At 42.7% G+C, this 19990-nt stretch overlaps 1 protein-coding gene across 6 annotated transcripts in view; it reads right to left on the reverse strand.

Annotated features, from left to right (window-relative positions):
- The window catches only part of LRCH3 (leucine rich repeats and calponin homology domain containing 3), a 122921-nt gene that overhangs the window by 30730 nt on the left and 72201 nt on the right, over window positions 1-19990 (reverse strand). For 3 of the 6 annotated variants that reach the window (XM_082251318.1, XM_082251317.1, XM_082251319.1), the window contains exons 7-14: window positions 17922-18015; window positions 16386-16503; window positions 16162-16301; window positions 15805-15878; window positions 14011-14094; window positions 11545-11596; window positions 11281-11403; window positions 3011-3055 (exon numbers count right to left, since the gene is read on the reverse strand). In XM_082251318.1, coding sequence (XP_082107444.1) covers window positions 3011-3055; window positions 11281-11403; window positions 11545-11596; window positions 14011-14094; window positions 15805-15878; window positions 16162-16301; window positions 16386-16503; window positions 17922-18015 — 730 coding nt within the window. The remainder of the gene's footprint in view (window positions 1-3010; window positions 3056-11280; window positions 11404-11544; window positions 11597-14010; window positions 14095-15804; window positions 15879-16161; window positions 16302-16385; window positions 16504-17921; window positions 18016-19990) is intronic. The other 3 variants (XM_082251320.1, XM_082251322.1, XM_082251321.1) reach the window with 3 other exon arrangements.

Raw genomic sequence — 19990 nt, forward strand, 5'->3', positions numbered from 1 at the left:
ATTACAGAAAAGGATAAGGAAAGGTTTCTATATGTTCTACTGGAACACCAAACAAAAGTTAACTTAAATCATACATATCAATTGTACCTCTCAATACTGAAATGAAAAGCCCAAACATTAAGGCTCCATTCATACTTGTGCGACTTGTCATGGGAATCTGGACATCAAAGTCGCAGCTCCTTTTCAACGGCACCCTTTAAAATCGGTGCGACTTTGAAAAGGTGCCTGCACTACTTTGGTGCGACTTTTGATGAGGCTTTGAGCCAGAGAATGTAAAGTCGGGTCAAAATCACATCAAAGGTCACAACAAAGTCACAATCCAAAGTCCCACTGGAAAGTGCGACTTTGGAGAAGCTAATGTGAATGGAGCCTTACGAAAAGCTTGTTAAACCGAAATGAAAAGCCTTCTAATGTTGACATAGGATTTTTAAACCCATGATAAAAATTAAATTGCTTGGAATTCAATGAGGAACACAGGATACAGAGACAATTCTGTTATACTGGCTACAGCAGAATTTGAACACTGGCAAAAAAACAAAAACTCAGCAACTGGTCTAGTATAACCTTTTCCACTCCCAGCAAGACTCCGCTTTTTACAAAAGCAATACTAATTGTAAGATCATAGAGGGTGGTGAGACCAGTGTCCCTCAATGCACCCCAAGAAATGAATATACGTTTAAAAAACCCTATATACTTTTGCCTTTGATAGAAAGGATTTGGAGACAATTGGGACATCTAAAAAGCAGCCCACCTAAGTAGTGGGCAACAGTGACTAAACTATAACAGACAGACATAAAAAAGCATAACTGGGATCTTCAAGCAGTTCAAAGAGCTGCTTGAAGGACCTTACACCAAAAGCTGGCATCAGATGAGGTCTAAACACCTACCTGGTTGTAAATGTGGGAACAGATAACCAGATGGTAGCCTAGCAATTTTGGGAAACCATTGTCTGATGCCAAAAAGCCCAAGAGGCACTTACAGATCCAAAAAAGTGTGCCTTGATAATAAAAGGTGGAACTCTATTCTTAAAGAAGTACAGTCAAAGCTCTTTTGACCATACTTCTCCTTTGAGTCACAGTAGTGCACCTAATCCTGCACTGCTGTGACCCAAATTCAGCCGAGAGGGGGCTAAAGTCCACGACAATAATGTTGGGATCACCAAAGCAACACTTCCTCAAGTTCAGCGCTTCATCACTCAGTCCTTCAGCATTAACCATTTCATGTAAAACAACAGAAAATAGGGATAATAAAAAAGGTGCCCAACCGTACTAATAGTGAAGTAATTGCATGTGCTCAACCCACATAGCCTACTTACAAAGTGGCCCTTTAGAAAATGGATCATATAAGAGGCTGTGCCATGGCACTGGACCCAGACCTGGAGAGTGTTGAGTGTACCAAGTTAGTCACAGAAGTCTGAAAGGTACCACTACACAGAAACCAGTGCTACAAAACATAGTTGAAACTAGCCCTGCAGTCATCCAGTCAAGCAGAGTTCAGGTTGGGCCTCCAAAGCTATTTCTGAGAATATGCCAATGCCAGTGTGTATAGAGGTGTTAATTGAAGATAAACCCTTTTCTTGACAAGGAAAAGGAAAATAGACTGGTAAAAAACAGTTATATTTCTTAAGAGAAAGGCTATTCATCCTCATTGTACACTAGCAAAAAAACTGGGGCATGCAGAGTGTGGGAGGGGTTACACTCTACTGGTTACAGCTTGTTTTCCAGTATCTGAATCCTCCTGAAGGTTACAGTATAACCCAATTGTCCTGTTTCTCTCAATGAACATAAAAGAAATCTCAATTTCCAGTGTACTGTCAGGTTTACCAACAGGAAATCTTTACAATACATAATATAAGATATATTCAAAGCTGAACTCAATTAAAAACATTTTGGGCACACAGCCCTTGTCACATAACTCCAATAAAGTGCATCCCATGTTCTGCTATTCACTGCGAAAGTCCTCCTTCCAATGATGCCCAGATACTCTCCACAGCAGTGATAGGATACTGCAGGGGTTTTAAGACAGTGACTGTGAAGGACTTGGGCTGTTCGCCCTGTCCTTCCTGACCCCTTGTCAATTCACAAAACCAGTATTCTTCTCCCAGAATGCAAGGCGTTTTCATCATTTAGCTTTAAACTAATTTAATATACAAATTAAACATAACTTACGCTATAAAAGCAAGATTGTATAGCATAAATATTTTACAACAGATGCAGTTTTTTAAACTGTTACTGGCCCCTGCAGACAATAAGCATATCCTTAGAGAACTATTCATTTGTTGCACAATAAGCCTGAAATAATTTAGTTTATTTAATTTGAATATACAATGCCTATAAGAAGTTTTCAGCCACTTGAAAATTTTAATTTTCTGTGAAAAAACTAAACTAAGAAATAACTTTGTAAACAAAACCTCTCCAGTAACTACAAATAAAGAAGCTGCTGTCCTGTTTTTGAGGGTGCCGGCTGTGGGCTGTCATCCAATCTCAGCCAGTTCAGCAGGGACCAGTTGAGATTCAAACTATGTATAAGCAGGGTGATTGTACCGAAGTTGATAGATCAATTAACTTGAGAACAACCAGCCTGTCAGGTTTCACATGTGATTATTGCTAGCGCCAATTATAGCTACTAGCAGTAATCACTGTGCTCTACCCGTAGGGACGGCTCTGCGGGAGAGATTCCCCCATCAACAATGACTGACCCGTGGTTGCAGGAAAGAAAATCGCTCAGTTTATGTCCGGATTTAGTCTTACTTTACTATCCTGTGACTCGCTGACCTAGAACAAGTATGAGCTTATCAAAGGTCACAATAACCTATTTGTTTGATTAAAGCTTTATGGTAGAATAGAACAGCAAATCTAAGCAATACCAGGATGATAAGACAAACTAGAACAAGGCTGTTCTTATAACCAGAGATCTGTAGAACTAAAACTAATATAATACAAACCAACAATAGCCTCAACAGCTGTATAGAGATGGATACACAAAGACAACTGTATGTGATGTAACATACCTCATTATCCAATGGGCTCCGTTTCTCTGGACTCAGTGCTTTCTGCTAAAGGAAAATAAAACACTGATGTATACTATAAAAAATAAAAACACGCTATATACTATAATTACAAATCAACAAAGTAAGTAAAACTTGCAGCAGTCTTACTAGATCAAAACTGAAAATTAACTTCCCTTGGACCATGATAGAAAACGGTTACCCATGTAAATTATTTGTTCCTAAGGCAATCACAACTAACATACATATCTGAACTGAAACTATACTAACAGAAAAAAACTGACATTGTTGACTACAGAAAAAACAAACACGATTGGGAATTGTGAAATTCATATTAAATTATATGGCTAATTTCAGATGAAGTTCTTACAGGAAAATTTTTTGATATTTTAGAATTGCCCATAAATCAGTCAAAAAATACAAAATACACTGAACAAAATGATAAAAGCAACACTTGTTTTTGCTCCCATTTTTTCTGAGCTGAACTCAAAGATCCAAGACATTTTCTATGTACACAAAAGGCCTATTTCTCTGAAATATTGTTCACAAATCTGTCTAAATCTGTTATGCCTCGTACACACGATCAGATAATCGGACGACTTATCGTTCGCATTTTTGTTGCATAATACTAGTATCAAATTCAACAATGCGCATTAAAAACGTATGATTTTTTTTTTTTTTTGTATGATTCTTGAAAAGCTTCCTGGTTGCGTAGCTACGTATCGGATAGTGCAAAACAATGGCAGCCAGGCTTTTTCTAGGTTATTTTCGTGTTTCTGATCATGCGTGGTCTTTGTCTATTGATTTTTAGCGAACGCATACTGTACTGATTAAACAATTGTCGTTTGCTAGGCTATCGTACGACAAAAGTTTTCGTGTTTGTCCCTTCAAATTTTGTTGGACAAAATGTCGTGATCGGCTGTTGAAAGTGGTGTAGTAACGATCAGATTATCGTGCGATTAATTTGAAAGCGATTTTTTTGTACGATTATCTGATCGTGTGTACGAGGCATTAATGAGCAATTCTTCATTGCCGAGATAATCCATCCACCTCACAGGTGTGGCATATCAAGATGCTGATTACAAAGCAAGATTATTGCACAGGTGTGCCTTAGGCTGGCCACAATAAAAGGCCACTCTAAAATGTGAAGTTTTAGGCCCCTTTCACACATGCGGACCGTTCAGATCCACCTGTCAGTTTTTCAGGCGGATCTGAACGGATGCCCCATGCATCTCTATGGGGCAGTGGAGACATGTCCCCTGACGTCAAATCCGGACAGATAGAAACCCTATTTTCCACCCATCTGGCGGATCGGAGGAGAACGGACAGGCAGTCCGTTCTCATCCGATTCCCCCATAGGAGACAGCGGAGATCTGACACCTCCATCTCCGCACACAGAGCAGAGACGGAGCCGTCATCAGCCTGCTCAGCGGCTCGATCCCTGCTGAGAAAAACGTATTTCGGCGACGGAGCGGACAGGTGTGAAAGGGGCTTTACTATATTGGGGGGGTCCGAAAACCAGTCAGTATCTAGTGTGACCATAATTTGCAGAAACACAAATGTTTTTTTTATCATTTTATTCAGTGTAATTATGATGCATATCAATAAGACTTAGACGTTCACATTATTATGCGTGAACTTTTTATTAAATTCATTTATCACCAATTTATTCATTATTAGGTTGTAATTTCTATTACTATTTTTATCACCATTTGTTCTACTTATATTTTAGCGCAGCACGGTGTTTATTGATGCGATTTCGATGTATATTATCCTATACATGATATTTGCTGCAGCTCATCTATGATGATTGACTCTTGTCATTTGCACAGGATCACTAATCTGTTACAAAGTACAGATTAATAGAATTGCTTTGGTGCAGAAAAGGAAAAGGAGAACATACTTGCCTACCATGTGCTTCCTTACCACCCCATTCACTAAAACTGTTCCCCAAAAATTGCTCTGAAAAGGTGTACGGACTCTTCTCAACCCCCAGTGATCAGGACAGTGATCAGGCCTGGTGATTGGCCACTCAGGCAATGAGAACTACCCTGTAGGGAAGCAGGAGAGAGGAACATGCACCTCCATACCCAGAAGTAATGTGTTTTTCTCTGGCCAGTGAACAATTTGAGAGGGGAGTTAAAGGAAGGAAAATATGTGCGCCTTACACCATCTGCTTCAAAGCAAACCCTGAGATCACTGAACAACTTATAAGAGAATGATGGATTATTAATTATACATGCCAGTAATTAAACATGTAGCAAGGCAGTGGTTTTACTTTTTTCCCCATCTGCAACTGATCTATAAGCTGACTGCATAGGACAAATAACCTCAAAAGAGGGACGGGTGCTGTGTCTGTCAGTGAACCTCAGAGAAAAGGATTTTACGGTAAGACAAAAATACAGTTCTCTCTTTCGTTCACTGACAGACACCGCTTCAATTCTTCAGACCATTGGGATGCCACAAAGCAGTGTCAACATGAGGGGTGGGAAAAAAACACAGCAAACGCAGAATTCTCAACAAGGCTAAACATAGCCAACCTGGTAACAACAGGAGCTCAACTAGGAACAATTGGAGCTCACCACCAGTAAAAGTTTTCACCCTCAAAAGCGGAAGCCTCTGCAACGGCAGCCTGCAAAGCTTTGCAGCCAAACAAAGCATCCGAAGATGCAAGCACATCCACCTTAAAAAATTTTGTGAATGTGTGTGCAGATGACCAAGTAGCCCCCCTTGCACACCTGAACCACTGACGTCTGATAACGGAAGGCCCAGGAGGCACTAAGCACCCTCATAGAATGCGCTTTAACAGGGAAAGGAGGAACCAGACCCTTAATGGAGTAGGCCTGCATCACTGTCTGCTTGATCCACTTAGAAATGTTCGCAGCAGATGCGACCGGTCCTTCCATAGGAACAAAGAATCGGCTTTCCTAATCGGTTTAGTCACCGCCAGGTAAACCCGGATCGCCCGTACCACATCTAAGAAATTTCTAGATTGTAAGCTCTAACGAGCAGGGCCCTCTGATTCCTCCTGTATTGAATTGTACTGTAACTGTATTGTCTTCCCCCACACTGTAAAGCGCTGCGCAAACTGTTGGCGATATATAAATCCTGTATAATAATAATAATGTAAGGCAATTCCTCAGGATGTTTAGGCTTAGGACATAGGGACGTAGCACAAAGTTTTCATTCAAGTGAAACCCCGAGACAACCTTAGGAAGGAACGCTTGACAGGGTCGTAACACCACTTTGTCCCTATGAATCACCAAGTAAGGTGACCGACAGGACAAAGCACCCAACTCCGACATGCGATGTGCAGAAGTAATAGGCATCAAGAAGGCCACCTTCTGCAGCAGAGTGAGCAGAGGAATATACCAAACATTTTCAAAGGGAGGCCTTTGAAGTACCGACAGAACCAAATTAAAATCCCACGGAGGTACCAAGGATTGCACCAGAGGAGCCCGATAGCGAACTCCCTGCACAAAAGACTTCGCTGCCAACGGCGTTTGGGAAAAAAATGGCCAAAGGCGGAAATCGGGCCCCTGATGGTGCCCAGGGCTAAACATTGATCTAAACCCATTTGTAGAAACTCCAACAGGTGAGACACAGAAAAGGAGTGGGGAGAAACCCCCCGAGACTCACACCAAGTAATAAACGCCTTCCAAACTCGATGATAAACCTTCCTGGAAGTAGATTTCCTAGCCTTCAACAGCGTAGAAATCACCGACTCCGGGCACCCCTCTGTCTTTTAGCACCTGGCTTTCAATAGCCACGCCGTTAAAGCTAGCGACTGTAAAGCAGGATGAAAGATTGATCCCCGAGACAATAGATCTTCCCTGAGAGGAATTTTCCAAGGGTCGACTGCTACCTGCCTTATCAGGCCTGCGTACCAAGACCGGGGAGGCCAGTCTGGTGGCACCAGAATGACTGAAATTCCTTCTACCTCGATTCTGCATAGCAGTCGCGACATACGTTGTATTGGAGGAAAGGCGTAAATCAGACGATACAGACCCCAATGGGCCAGCAGATCGTCTGAGGCGTCGACCAGAAGATCCCGAGACCTTGACACAAACCTCTGCACCTTCCTGTTGAGACAGGAAGCCAGCAGGTTCACATCGGGGGTCCCCCACTGAAGACACAGTTGATGAAATACCTCTAGATGAAGAGACCATTCTCCCGGATCAAACGTCTGCCGACTGAGATAGTCCGCTTGCCAATTCTCCACCCCCAGGATATGCACAGCAGAGAGGGCCGGAACATTTCGTTCTGCCCACCTCAAGATGCCGGCCACTTTCCGTGCCGCCTTGATGATTGACATATGCCACAGCCATAGCATTTTTTCGATTGTATCCGCACAGGGCTTCCCTGCAGATGATCCGTCCACTGAAACAGACAAAGTCTGAGCGCCCGAATTTCCAGGATGTGGATCGGCAACCTGGACTCCTCCCAAATACAGACACCTTGGGACGAACACACCCCCAAGACACCTCCCCATCTGGACAGACTGGCATCAGTGGTGATTACAGTCCAATACAGGAAAGAAAGGATTTTTCCAGACAAAGGGCCGGGAGCGAAGCCACCATAGGAGAGACTCCCTTGAACCCTGACTCAACCGAATCAGACTGTCCAATGACTGCGGATCCTTTTCCATTTGATCAGAATCTCCCTTTGCAAAGGTCTGGTGTGGAACTGCGCAAATGGAACCGCCTCGAAGGTGGAGACCATCAGGCCCAGCACTTGCATGCAAGTCTTGAGTGATGATCGATGGTTGGACAACAGGACCCGAACAGCCTCCTGTAGCTTCAGCAGTTTTGAGGAAGAAAAACCCGGGCTGAGGAATCACCAAGTCAGACAAATCCCTATCCTTCAGCACCTGGCTTTCAAAAGCCAAGCCATTAAAGCAGGATGGAAAGTCAGGCCTTGGACCAATCGGTCTTCACTGAGAGGGAGTCGCCAAGGGACATCGGCGACCAGTCGAATTAGATCCACGTACCAAGGACCTGCTCTCAGCTTACCAGGCCAGGGCCTCTTGGAACCTCCAGAGATGGCCCTAACGGATTTGGATCCTTTTTCCTGAGACCCTGGGGGACTAAAAAGACGCTTTTGAGCCAAGAAAAAAGGACCACGTCTGCGACGAGACTCCTTGCCCCTGGAAAGCCTGTGAGAGGAGAGTACTCTTTCCTCTTGTGACTCCCTAATGATTTTATCCATGGAAGACCCAAACAGACGATCCCCCACAAAAAGGGAAGATCCGATAAGGCCTTCTCGGAAGTTTGGTCCACAGACCTGCATTTCAGCCATATCATGTGCTGAAGGACCACTGCGGCCATGAACAGCCTAGAAACGAAGGGAGCTGCTTCCAGAGAGGCATCACAGATAAACTGTAACCCCCTGGACCAACTGGTCCTCCAGCTCTGCAAAAGCAGGGGGAAGCTGTTCCCCCCCTCCAGATCCTGGCACAAAAGATTAGCCCATTCTATCAAGGTCTGGGACACCAAGGCAATGGTGAACACCGGCCCAAGGACCGAATCGGCCATAGAAAACATGTGCCGGACCAAGGTCTCCGCTTTCCTATCAAAGAGGTCCTTAAAAGCCGGGGGGCTCCTCCCCCGGAATTAGAGTGGATTTGTTCAGCCTGAACACCTGAGAATCCACCACAGGTGGGACGGTCCACTTTAACAGGGACTCTTCAAAGGGGTACCTTCTAGCGAAAAGCTTAGTAACGACCACATTGCGTTTTGGGCAACCCCACTGATTCATGACAATTTTGTCAAAATAGGAGGGAAAAGGAAAAACCTTTGCTGCTTTTGAGGATTTTTGGGTACCGAAGGTGACCGGCGCAGCTGCATGCGCCATTTTTAAAGTTTCCCTCACTGAAACAAATTAGTGCATCCACCAACGCTTTTTCATGCGTGGTTATAGTGGAAGAGGAATCATCCTCACTATCGGAGCACTCTGGGTGTGTGTACGCAAACCCAGCAGGGTGACTCGCATCCGCGGTGGCCAGATCAAACTCAGAACCTAAGGAGACAAAAGAGGCATGTGAAGGCGGTGGACGCTTTTTGCTGGTCCTTTTTTGCAGGACCAAATAAACCTTGGGCACTAAGGATTCAAGAGCCATCGCCATTGGAGACAGGGTGGACTGGGACCCAGAGGATCCCGCCACTTCTGAGAGGGGATCAGGGGGTGAAATTTGATCCAGGGAATTCATGTTAACCAGGGACAAACCAGGCAACAGTAGAAAAAAAAAAAAAACACTCCAAAAAAGGTCAGCCGCTACAGTCACTGCCCACAAGGCTCCAAAAACTTGGCCGCTGCTTTAGTCAATGTAAAACCACCAAGAAAATGGCCACCGGACTACACAAACATGGCTGCTGTATATACAGCCAGCCATCCATGGCAAAATGGAAGCTCCACGCAGCTCCCGGGACCCACAGGGGACACCAAGGACATCAATACAGTAAAAAGGGGGGCCATGGCAGGAGCCCCCACCAGGACAACTCCCCCTAAAAACCACTTTAGGCTGCCAGCGGCACACCCATCCTCCCCCCCGCCCTGGCCCCCATCACTCGCTTGACACCCCACAGGTGATCCTGGACAGGCATGGCAACCCCCTGGGGGGGGGGGCAAGGTGTGCGCAGATGGGGGGTGGGCCACAAGGGGACCCCGATATATGGGGGGCCGACGCTGTGTGGGACGGAGGGGAACCGGGGGGTCTGACCATCCCAAGGAGGGGCCCACATCTACCCCGACAGGCCACCACGGGAGGGGGGACACTACTTACCATACCGTGAAACTGGGTGGGCACCGCTCCAAGCAGACCACCTCTCTATCGGAATGGGGGTGCTGCGGGCCAGGAGGCACGCTGCGACTCAGGCCTGGACCAGATCGTATTCGCCCTCGCTAGAGGTTTAACTTGCAGGCCAGCCCCTGTTCACTGGGGCTATGTCGCAGCCAACCTAGCGTTGAGCCGAGGTCTGCACGCGCTCGCTGGCCAGACTGGGAAGACCATAAGGATCTAGAATATCCAGTCAGTCGCCCAGTTGATTGTAATTCTCACAGGAACAGAAAATAAAAGAGGAAAAAATCAGTTTAAAAAAGAAAAAAAATGCTAGGACCAGAGATCCCAGCAAGGAACTAGCTCCTTACTCCTAATTGGGCAGAAAAAAAAACTGAATGCCTAAAGCAGAAAGTGGGAGTATACCCCCTGGAACTGCCCTATAGGCGTGGTAAAGCTTTTTCCTGCCTAGTGTCCTACTCCTGTAGAGGGGAAACATAACCCAATGGTCAAGAACATTCTGGAGCTGTGTCAGTCAATGAACGAAAGAGAAAAAGGAAGTACCCAACAGGTTTAAAAAAATCTAAAAGCAGTTATACTCATTTGATCTATGATTCTGTCCCCAACAGACTCATGAATTCAAAATCACTCAAACCACTTCCTGTAAACCCAGGGCATCAAGGCTCTGCTGGTGCTGTCCCTCAAAGACTCATGAACGTAACGTCATTTAACCCACTTCCTGTAAGCCCAGGGAATCAAGGTTCTGCCCACCACTTTGAGATCACAGAATACTACTAAAGAAAGTGGCGCCACAAAACTAGGTTGGGCTTTGGCTTGCAGCCTTACGCTATGAAAGTTAAAAGAGAATGCTGCAATGGTGCCACAAAATGATGGGCTTTATTCTTTAGCCTACCTTTCCTGGAGTGCCTTCTCCACATTTTACTGTGAAGAATCTCTGAGAAGTTTTACTATAATTCAGACCTAACAATTTTCCAAAGGATTATATTAAGACTGCAATCCAAAAAAAAATCCAGAAACAGCAATGGGGGTCTCTGGGACATAAAGGGTGAGCAAATCTCACTAGATACTGTTATTTTTGGGGACTCCGATGGCAACAATTCCTCACTGAAGCTTCCTGCTGCATTAATCTGGCACAAAATATATCTGTTACAATAGCATCAAGGAGATTCTTCAACCTCTTGCAGCACTGAACATAAAACAAAAGTTACAGCAGTGTCAAAAAGGGAGTACAAGTCCTGCAACATCTACAGCAGGGAGGTTACCAGGGAACACAAACAAGGATAAAAATTTATGATGGAACAAACAAGGATAAAAATTTGAGGCTGATTTTCACCAGCAGCTACCAAAACCTAAAACCGCAGTTTTAGAAGGAAAGACCATACAAATTTTAAAAGAAAACAAAAGTAAATGTTTTTTTAAATGTAATTCTTCCACTATCGAATGTTGTTTACATGCCATGAACACAGCAGTGACTTACGTTTAAAGAGTCTGAGTGTGTTAACTTGTCCCTCATCCTCTCCTCCTCATACTGCTGGGCCGCTAGCTGTGCCTCCCTCCTAGTGGATTCTACCAAATCTCGCCTATGCTGGTGTGTATCCGTCTATGGAACCCAAAGAAGTGGAGGTGGTGGAAGTTAGATGCAGAAAAGCAAGGATTAGTGAACAAGAAGCTCATGTACATTTGCCATGCATAACACAAAAACCCCAAATTATGTCTTTTTATATGCAACTAGTAGCTTTACCTGGTTAGGACTTTTTGTCAGTGCAATAAGATACGTAGCATCCAACTTAGTCCTAAAAACAAAAAAATATGTTGGGTTAAAAAAGTAATTCTAGGAATAGAGAACTGCAAACATGAAACTGGTATAAATACATCACACAAACATTATAGCAGTATCAGGATATGGTAATGCTGCTACAGACAGTAAAAAACTTAAAGAATTTTACTGTAACAACCTAAATTAGAAAAAAACAAACACTTTGTCTCTATATTCGGCTTATAACTGGGACAGCAGTGGAGATTAAAGCTTCATCCACCACCCATATTAAAAGTAGTAAAGGTGTTGGCAACACAGAATTCAAGTAATGTGCCTGTTACAATATCAGTGTGTGCCACACATCATGGCAGTCAAAGGGTCAAAACACAAGTGTGCATCAATGATGGCAACCAGAAGATGATCAAGTTAGAACTATTCCCTTATCTCCTCGGCACAGAAAAAAACTGGAAGTGCTTAGCTCTGAGCACTTCAGAGTTCAGAGAACGTCAGCCCCCTTGCAATAGCAATAAAGAAAAGAATTAAACAAATGTACAAAAAAAATAGATGTACACATAATCTTTAAGACCCCAGTTGGTTGGTAGGGGATCAAATACTTATTTTACTTCGTAAACTGCAACTCGATGTATAACATTGGTATAGTGTGATATTCTGTCCCCATCACTTAAAATACACCTATGATAAAAAATATAGACCCTTCATTTCTTTGTAAGTGGGCAAACTTACAAAATTTGCATAGGTTTAAATATTTTTCCCATTGTATATATACACTGTGTGCACAATTAGGCCTCACACGCACACAGCGTTTTTGCAGCTGCTTTTAGGAGCGTCAGACATTTTTTTTTTTGCAGCTTAACCACTTAAGCCCCGGGAAGATTTTACCCCCTTCCTGACCAGGGTTTTTTTTTTTCCCCCTCAAGATCCTCAGAGCGCAAGTCGCACCACAAGTCAGATCATCCTGATCCGACTTATAGGCAACAATTGATTTTGAATGGAGGCAGAAAAACGCTGCTAAAAGCCACCGTGACCAGAAGTGCATTAACACCAATAGGGAAAGCTACTAAAACCACATTTTTACAGCTGCTTTTTCCTGGCGTTAGCAGTGGCTATGCAGCTCATTTTGTCTAATGCCCTGTGTGCATGAGGACTTATTAGGCAAGTTAGTATTTTGACCAAACCATCATTTGTATGCATATTGTCTAACTTCAAGCTGTATAAACTTGAATGCTTATTGGATTGCATATCAGGTGATGTGTATTTGTGTAATGAGGTGTGGCCTAAGGAGATCAACACCCTATGTTAAGGTTTGCATAATTATTAAGCACCTTCTTTTCAGATTTAACTAACTCTGAAAAGTCAAACATTTTAAAAATTCCCTTTCAAAGGGATGCAGCACTCTTGAAATTACTAAGATATTGGGGCATGATCATAGAACCATCAAACGTTTTGTTGCAAATAGTCAACAGGGTCAAAGAGACTTGAGAAAAAAAAAAAAAAAAGACAAATTACCTGCCAAAGATTTGAGAAGAATCAAACAGAACGCTATTAGGAAAACCTATCATCCTCCAGTGCTGTCATATTCCAGAACTGCAACCTACCTGGAGTGCCCAGAAGTACAAGGTGTTCAGTGCTCAGAGACATGGCCAAGGTAAGGCAGGCTGAAACCCAACCACCACTGAACAAGACACAAGTTGAAACGTCAAAACTGGGCCGAAAAATATCCGAAGACAGTTTTTTCAAAGGTTTTATGGACTGATGAGATGGAAAGTGACTCTTGCAAGACCAAATGGATGGGCCTGTGGCTGGGTAACGAGCACAGAGCTCCACTTAGACTCAGATACCAGCAAGGTGGAGGTGGGGTACGGTTATGGGCTAGTTATATTAAAGATGAGCTACTTGGATCTTTTTGGGTTTAAGATGGACTCAAAATCATATCCAAACCTACTGGCAGTTTTTAGGAGACACTTGTTGCAGTGGTACAGGAAAAAGTCTTTCAAGAAGACCATATTTATGCAGCACCATGCTTCATCGCATACATCAAAGTACTTACTGTGTGGCTAGCCAGTAAAGGCCTTACAAATGAAAGAATAATGACATGGCCCCGTACTTTACCTGACCTAAACCCTATTGAGAACTTGTGGACCTCTATAAGACCTTTATGATATAAAAAAATGAATAAATAAAACCATTGATTTCTGCTTTCTAGGGGGGGGGGGGGGGGGGGGGATGGCAGTGTTAACATCTGCCAGAGCTAAAAGTCATGACGCCGTTTCAGGCCTCCCAGGGTCATAGAGATGGCTGGGGACCATCCAGTCCTCGGCCAGCTCTGTGGTAATCTGCATCCAGCTGCCGGCATCATCCAGATATATCCACTCAAAGTCCACAACGTCATGCTGGCGGGTAGTGGTTCAGTCAAAAGACCATGGCTCTTACCTTTCATTTTGCCTGCGAGGAGATGGCTGCCTTTGTTTATTTGTTAAAGTCAGAGATTCTGGTCTTCTTGGCTCTTCTGAAAATCTATATTAAAAAAAAAAAAAAAAAAACAATAGTGCTGATGCTTACAAGAAACAACATTTATAATTTGCCTGTAGGATTGTTTATTCATTAATGTTTTATGTGGATGTGTCTTGCTCTTTTTATGCACAACCAGAATATTCCATGTTCACTGTTTTTATACGCAAAGAGAAAAAAATTTCCATTAAACTGCAATCTACCTAAAGTCTTTAGCTGTGGGTACACATCAAGGTTATGAATGACACAAGAAGTTCAAAATATTAGACAACAGAGAGAATATGACAACTATTGTCAAAGAAAATTTGCCAACAGTGTTTTTAGTAAAAAATTTAAAAAAAATTTTAAAAACAGGTCAGTTCACTCTTTAGAAAAAGAATATTGTGAAGAAAAGAGCTTAGTTCACAATTACAATTGTGTATAAATATGTATATTTAATACAATCTGCACAGCAAGGGATTTACTACTTCCACTATCAAGTTCAGTGGACTTCATCTAAATAGCAAGGTAAATATTAGTATATTCACGCTGAAAAAAACTGATCTGGGCTTGGTTGCTTTGGCCTATCACAATGTTTTTAGGTTTACCACACATCAGGGTACTTCGAGATATACACATTCCCACTCCCTTCAACCTGATTCAAACATCTCTAACTTAAAGTGGTTGTAAAGTCAGAAAGTTTTTTTATCTTAATGTATTCTATACATTAGGATAAAAAACCTAATGTGTGCAGCACTTCCCCTCCAGCATCCCCTAATAGTTACCTCAGCCCCGTCTTCCTCCAGCGATGTAAACAACTTCCTCAGCATTCTGGAACTCTCCTCCTGATTGGCTGAGACACAGCAGTGGCGCCATTGGCTCCTGCTGCTGTCAATCAAAGTAGTTAGCCAATCAAGAGAGAAAGGACACAGAGCTGTGAATCGGCTCGGGTGCCCCCATAGCAAGCTGCTTGCTGTGAGGGCATTTGACAGCAGGTTGGGGCCAGGAGAGCAAAAGAGGGACCCCAAGAAGAGGAAGATCTGGGCTACCCTGTGCAAAACCACTGCACAAAGCAGGTATGTATAAAAGGTTGTTATTTTAAGGAAAAAAAAAAAAAAGACTTTACAATCACTTTAAACTAGAACTTCACCCAAAAGGGGAAATTCCGCTTTTGTTCCTCTTCCACCACATTTGGAATTTTTTTTTTGGGGGGGGGGGGGGGGGGGGTTTGTGGGGAAGGGGTACCTGATTTTGACAGGTACTCGCTCCCACTTTCAATCAATTCTGCCCCTAACCCTACTTCCCCTGCAGCCTCTTGGGACACATCACAGGTTCAGGAGACTGCAGGACTATTTTTTGGGAAGCAGTGGACAGCCCGCTGTGAATCTGCAAGGAGTCACAGTCGGCTGCCCCAGTTGAGATGTCGACACCTGCACCTGGAGACTGGCAAAAAGTTGGGTCAGGTGAGAACATGGCTTGATCCTCTGACAGGTTAAGTGTGTATTTTTTAAAAGTCAGCAGCTACAGTATTTGTAGCTGCTGACTTTTACATTTTTGTTTACAGGCTGAAGCTCCCCTTTAAGTCCGAGATATCAGGTCACCAGCAGATGATGTAGAATGAAAGCCAATAACATACCAGCAATGGGTTGAGGGTTGACAACATTGAGAAAACAAGAGAAAGTCATTTTATTTGGGATGGATACTTTAGTAGGGTGTACATGCCGAAAGGTAACCAACCTGCTTTGGTACAAATGTCTCCTTCCATCGTCTGGTCTCTGAAATTCCCTTGAGTTTTGTTTCAAAGGCGACTCCTGCAAAATAGTCACAACAGCACATAACAAAGGAAAATATGGTTCATCTTCATTTTATCTGGAATTAGTTATGAAAAGTAAACTCAATTACATGCATACATATAAGCATAGTATGTTGACTTATAACTTCTGAGGATAATGCATTTCTTTCCCTCACAAACCAATCAAAAAAAGAGGAAGATACTGATATGTGCAGTCAAACGCTGTGTAGTATGGTGCACTATCAAAAATATACATAACTTAATAAAAAAATATTGCAACTTGAAATCAACTTCTTCTTTACCTCATGTGTTGCCCGTCGCTCTTCTATATATGCCATAAATTGTGAACTTAGACTGTCACCTTTGGACTGCCTTGTATCCTCTTCTTCCTCTTCTGTTGCATAGCTATCAATGTAGTCAATCTGATCTAGATCGTGCTCCACTATAAAGAAACAGGTCAGTATAACTGCACAGGACCAAGACATTAGGAAGAATGAAGATAATCCGGCCACATCCCAAAACCTACCACCACCATTTGCAATGACCGAGTTGCCTCTCGATTCCTGGATGTGATCTCTCCGTAACCGTTGCTCTTTACTTGAGTCAGATGTCCTTAGAGGAAGGTCTGTGAATTCATCTGTAGGCTGGTTTAAAAAGAAGTTAGGAATAACAGTTTGCCCAAAGTCAAGATATAAATACAGCTTGTAAAGTATTTATACAGATTAAACTAAAGGAAGACTTTATTTTGAACACAATGAGGGTATAAACCATGCCATTTTTGTCCCATTGGGGAGATTTCCCTTCACTTACTGTTTCACAGGCAAAACGGAAAGTGATTATATATATATATATATATATATATATATATATATATATATATATATATATATATATATAGCACCAGCTACTACATTTTTCTTTATTTACGTTGAAAAAAGTTGACCTGATGCATCAAAATGGCACTGCAAAGAATTGGAGAGTTGTAATCTGATTATTGGGTATGAGGAACAAATCTAGAGTTCTTAGTAATAACACTTTGGTGCATCAGGCTAGATGTGATAGTATAGCTATCTCACAGCGGAATTCTGTAATGGCCAATAAGTTTGAGGTGATTACATGATGCATTTAACATTTATGTATACATCTGAGAAGCTTGCAAAAAAACACTATGGAGCTCATTTTAAAAAAAAAAAAAAAGGGAAAGTGCACAGAAACCAACCAGCTTCCAGTTTGTTTTTTGTCTAAAATTATGTAGGCCATACATGGGTTGAATTCCGAACGATTTGTCTGATCAAAAATTGAAAATTAGTGTGTTTTGTGATCTGATGGTGCCACCATTGATTTTGAAATTCGACCAACCATGCCTTCAATTTCACCTCATTGTATAGAGAAAACAATTTGTGACGGGGAATCTTCTTTTCTTTCCAGGTCACAACTCATGCGCATTTCTTTGTCAAAAAATTTCCAACATGCCCGATCACTCAAATTCGATGGCAGTATAAAAAACGTCTGTTGCTGCGGCCCCACTAATGGTCAAAATCAAACGATTATTTGAACAATGCGATTATTCGAAAGATGTGATTTTCGAACGAAAAATATTTCGGAATTTGACACATGTATGGCCAGCCTTAAAAAAGCTGAAGTTAGAAGCTGGTTGACAACCATGCACAGCTGCACCAGATTCTGCACTCTCCAGTTTTAGCCAAAAAAAAAAACCCTATGTATGGTGAACCAGAGTGTGTGGCACACACAAATTCACTGAAAGATATAGACAACTTCAAGGTTACAGAAAAAGCAAACACAATTTATTGTGATGTGGAATATGCCTACTAAATCCTATCAGTAGGCTTCAGAAAGAAATTATGAATTATAGTAGTAAAAACTACATATAGCTTGCATGTTAAAGTAAAACAACAGCAAGAAGCATATACAAATTCTTATTCAAAGGCAAGCAACTGATGATCCACTGGCACACCTTCTTTATTATCTATGAACAATATCCTATTTATTAATGTAGTAAACAAGTAGTGTCATTAAATCCAAATATGCAGAAAAATCTTACCTCATTCCCAGACCACCGTTTGTCTCCACTGTCTACGCTGTTAAAGCCAGAGTCCAAGGCACCATAGGAGCGACTGGGGTATACATCATCATGGCTAAAACACAGACATATACCTGTCATAAGCACAAATGCCCAAAATGCTACCAAATAAATTAAAAGATATTTTTTAAGTTTTCACTGCAATATAATGAATTTTCAGTAAACGAGGTCCAATTAGACCGGAGTGAGGTTTAGGGATAGTCATGGAGCATATTGCATACAGTTTCTATATGCATACCATTTAGAAGCTTTTAAATGTCAAAGCCCTAAACTATACCACCTATATATCTTATATTTGTATTATTTGGTAAAACTACTACAGTCAAGTTTAACTCCCAAAATTAGCCAAAAGGACCCCTCTTATATTAACCTCACAGTGACAACAGTCTCCCGTAAACTATGAACTGGACATAAAAAATGGAGAAGGCCCAAACCTGTACTTTCAGAGCTCTAAGTGCCAGGGTCTTGTTAAGACCGGATTGTAGAATGATCATAATGCAAGGCACAGAGTAGTCACTGATAATGAAGGCAAAGAAGGATTTCTATGTACAACAGTTAAAGCCAGTGCCTGAGAAAAAGGATGGAATAGAGTACACTAATGGCACTTTTCCACTGCAAGTACCGGCTCTGCTCTACTCGGCCCGGTTTGCTTTTCCACTGCTGGTACCGCATGGTACGGTGTTGGAACGGTTCGGTACGGTATAGGTTTGCTTTTCCACTAAAGTAGTACTAAAGTTAAGTGGGTGGGATAACAACGGGGTGGGTGGGATTCTCTGACCAATCAGTGGCTAGTAGTGACGCAAAGGATTGTGGTATATGGTACCAGTTTGGTACCTGTTGGAACCACAATCGAGTAGGTACTGTTTTTTCAGAGCCGTACCGTACCGTTCGGTTCCATGCAGTGGAATAGCAAACCTATACCATACCGTACCGAACCGTTCCGACCCTATACCATGCGGTACCAGCAGTGGAAAAAGCACAAAAGCGTGCCGAACCGTTACGGTTCCATGCAGTGGAAAAGCGCCATAAGACAACAGGTCTGGCCTGTTAAGAAGATGCCTTAGACTTGCGTAAGTCTGTGTACCAGGTTCTTCTGGGACAGTTTGGTGTAATGAAAATCACCAGTTTCCTCTCTTGTTCCATTTTGTGGAGCAGGTGAGGTAGAATTTGCACTGGAAGGCAGGCATAGATTAGCCCAGATTTATCAAGGAGTCCAATAGATGAGCTAGAGAATCATTGGTCCTGGCTAAAAACAAAGGTAATTTGTTGTGAATCTGGAGGTCAGGATATCCACCTTAAGGGGCTCCCCATTTAGGACAAATGAGGTTGAAGAAGTCAGGGTGAAGGGCCCATTCCCCTTGGTCCAAGTGGTGACAGTTGAGGTAATTCACCTTCCAGTTGTCCATTCCTGGGGTATGGACAGCAGACATATCCGGACAGCTTTTGTCTATTCAAGAAATGATTCAGCTTTCTCCCTTAGGGATGCACGATTCCTGGTACCCTCTTGGTGGTTGATGTAGGCCACAGCCGTTGCATTATCTGATTGTACCCTGATTGAGGGTCTATGCAGAAGAGGGTGTCCAATGTTGCAGAGCCATCCTTATTGCTCCAAGCATTAGAAAGTTGATGGGGAGCCTTGCTTCCAATGAGGACCATGTTCCCTGAACTTGGAGGGATTGGAAAACTCCTCCCCAGTCTGAAAAAAATTGGATTTTTGTACTTACCGTAAAATCCATTCCTCCGAGTTTGACGGACACAGCGCTCCATAAATCATAACTACTGGGTTATATTGCCTCCTCCAGGAATATGGACTAGACAGAACAAAAAACACCTGACTACACCCATGGGCCATCCTCAGCTTGGTACGTAACCCCCCTCTCTGCTCTAGGTAATCAGTTTAGTAGCAAGCAGTATTAGAAATATCAGAACTCCATAGAGGGGTGGGTGCTGTGTCCATCGATTAACTCTTTTATTTACGGCAAGTACAAAAATCCCATTTCCTCTTTCGTTCATCGACGGACACATCGCTC

Source organism: Pelophylax lessonae (genome assembly GCF_965119305.1).
Source record: "Pelophylax lessonae genome assembly, chromosome: 3".
Lineage (NCBI taxonomy): Eukaryota > Metazoa > Chordata > Amphibia > Anura > Ranidae > Pelophylax > Pelophylax lessonae.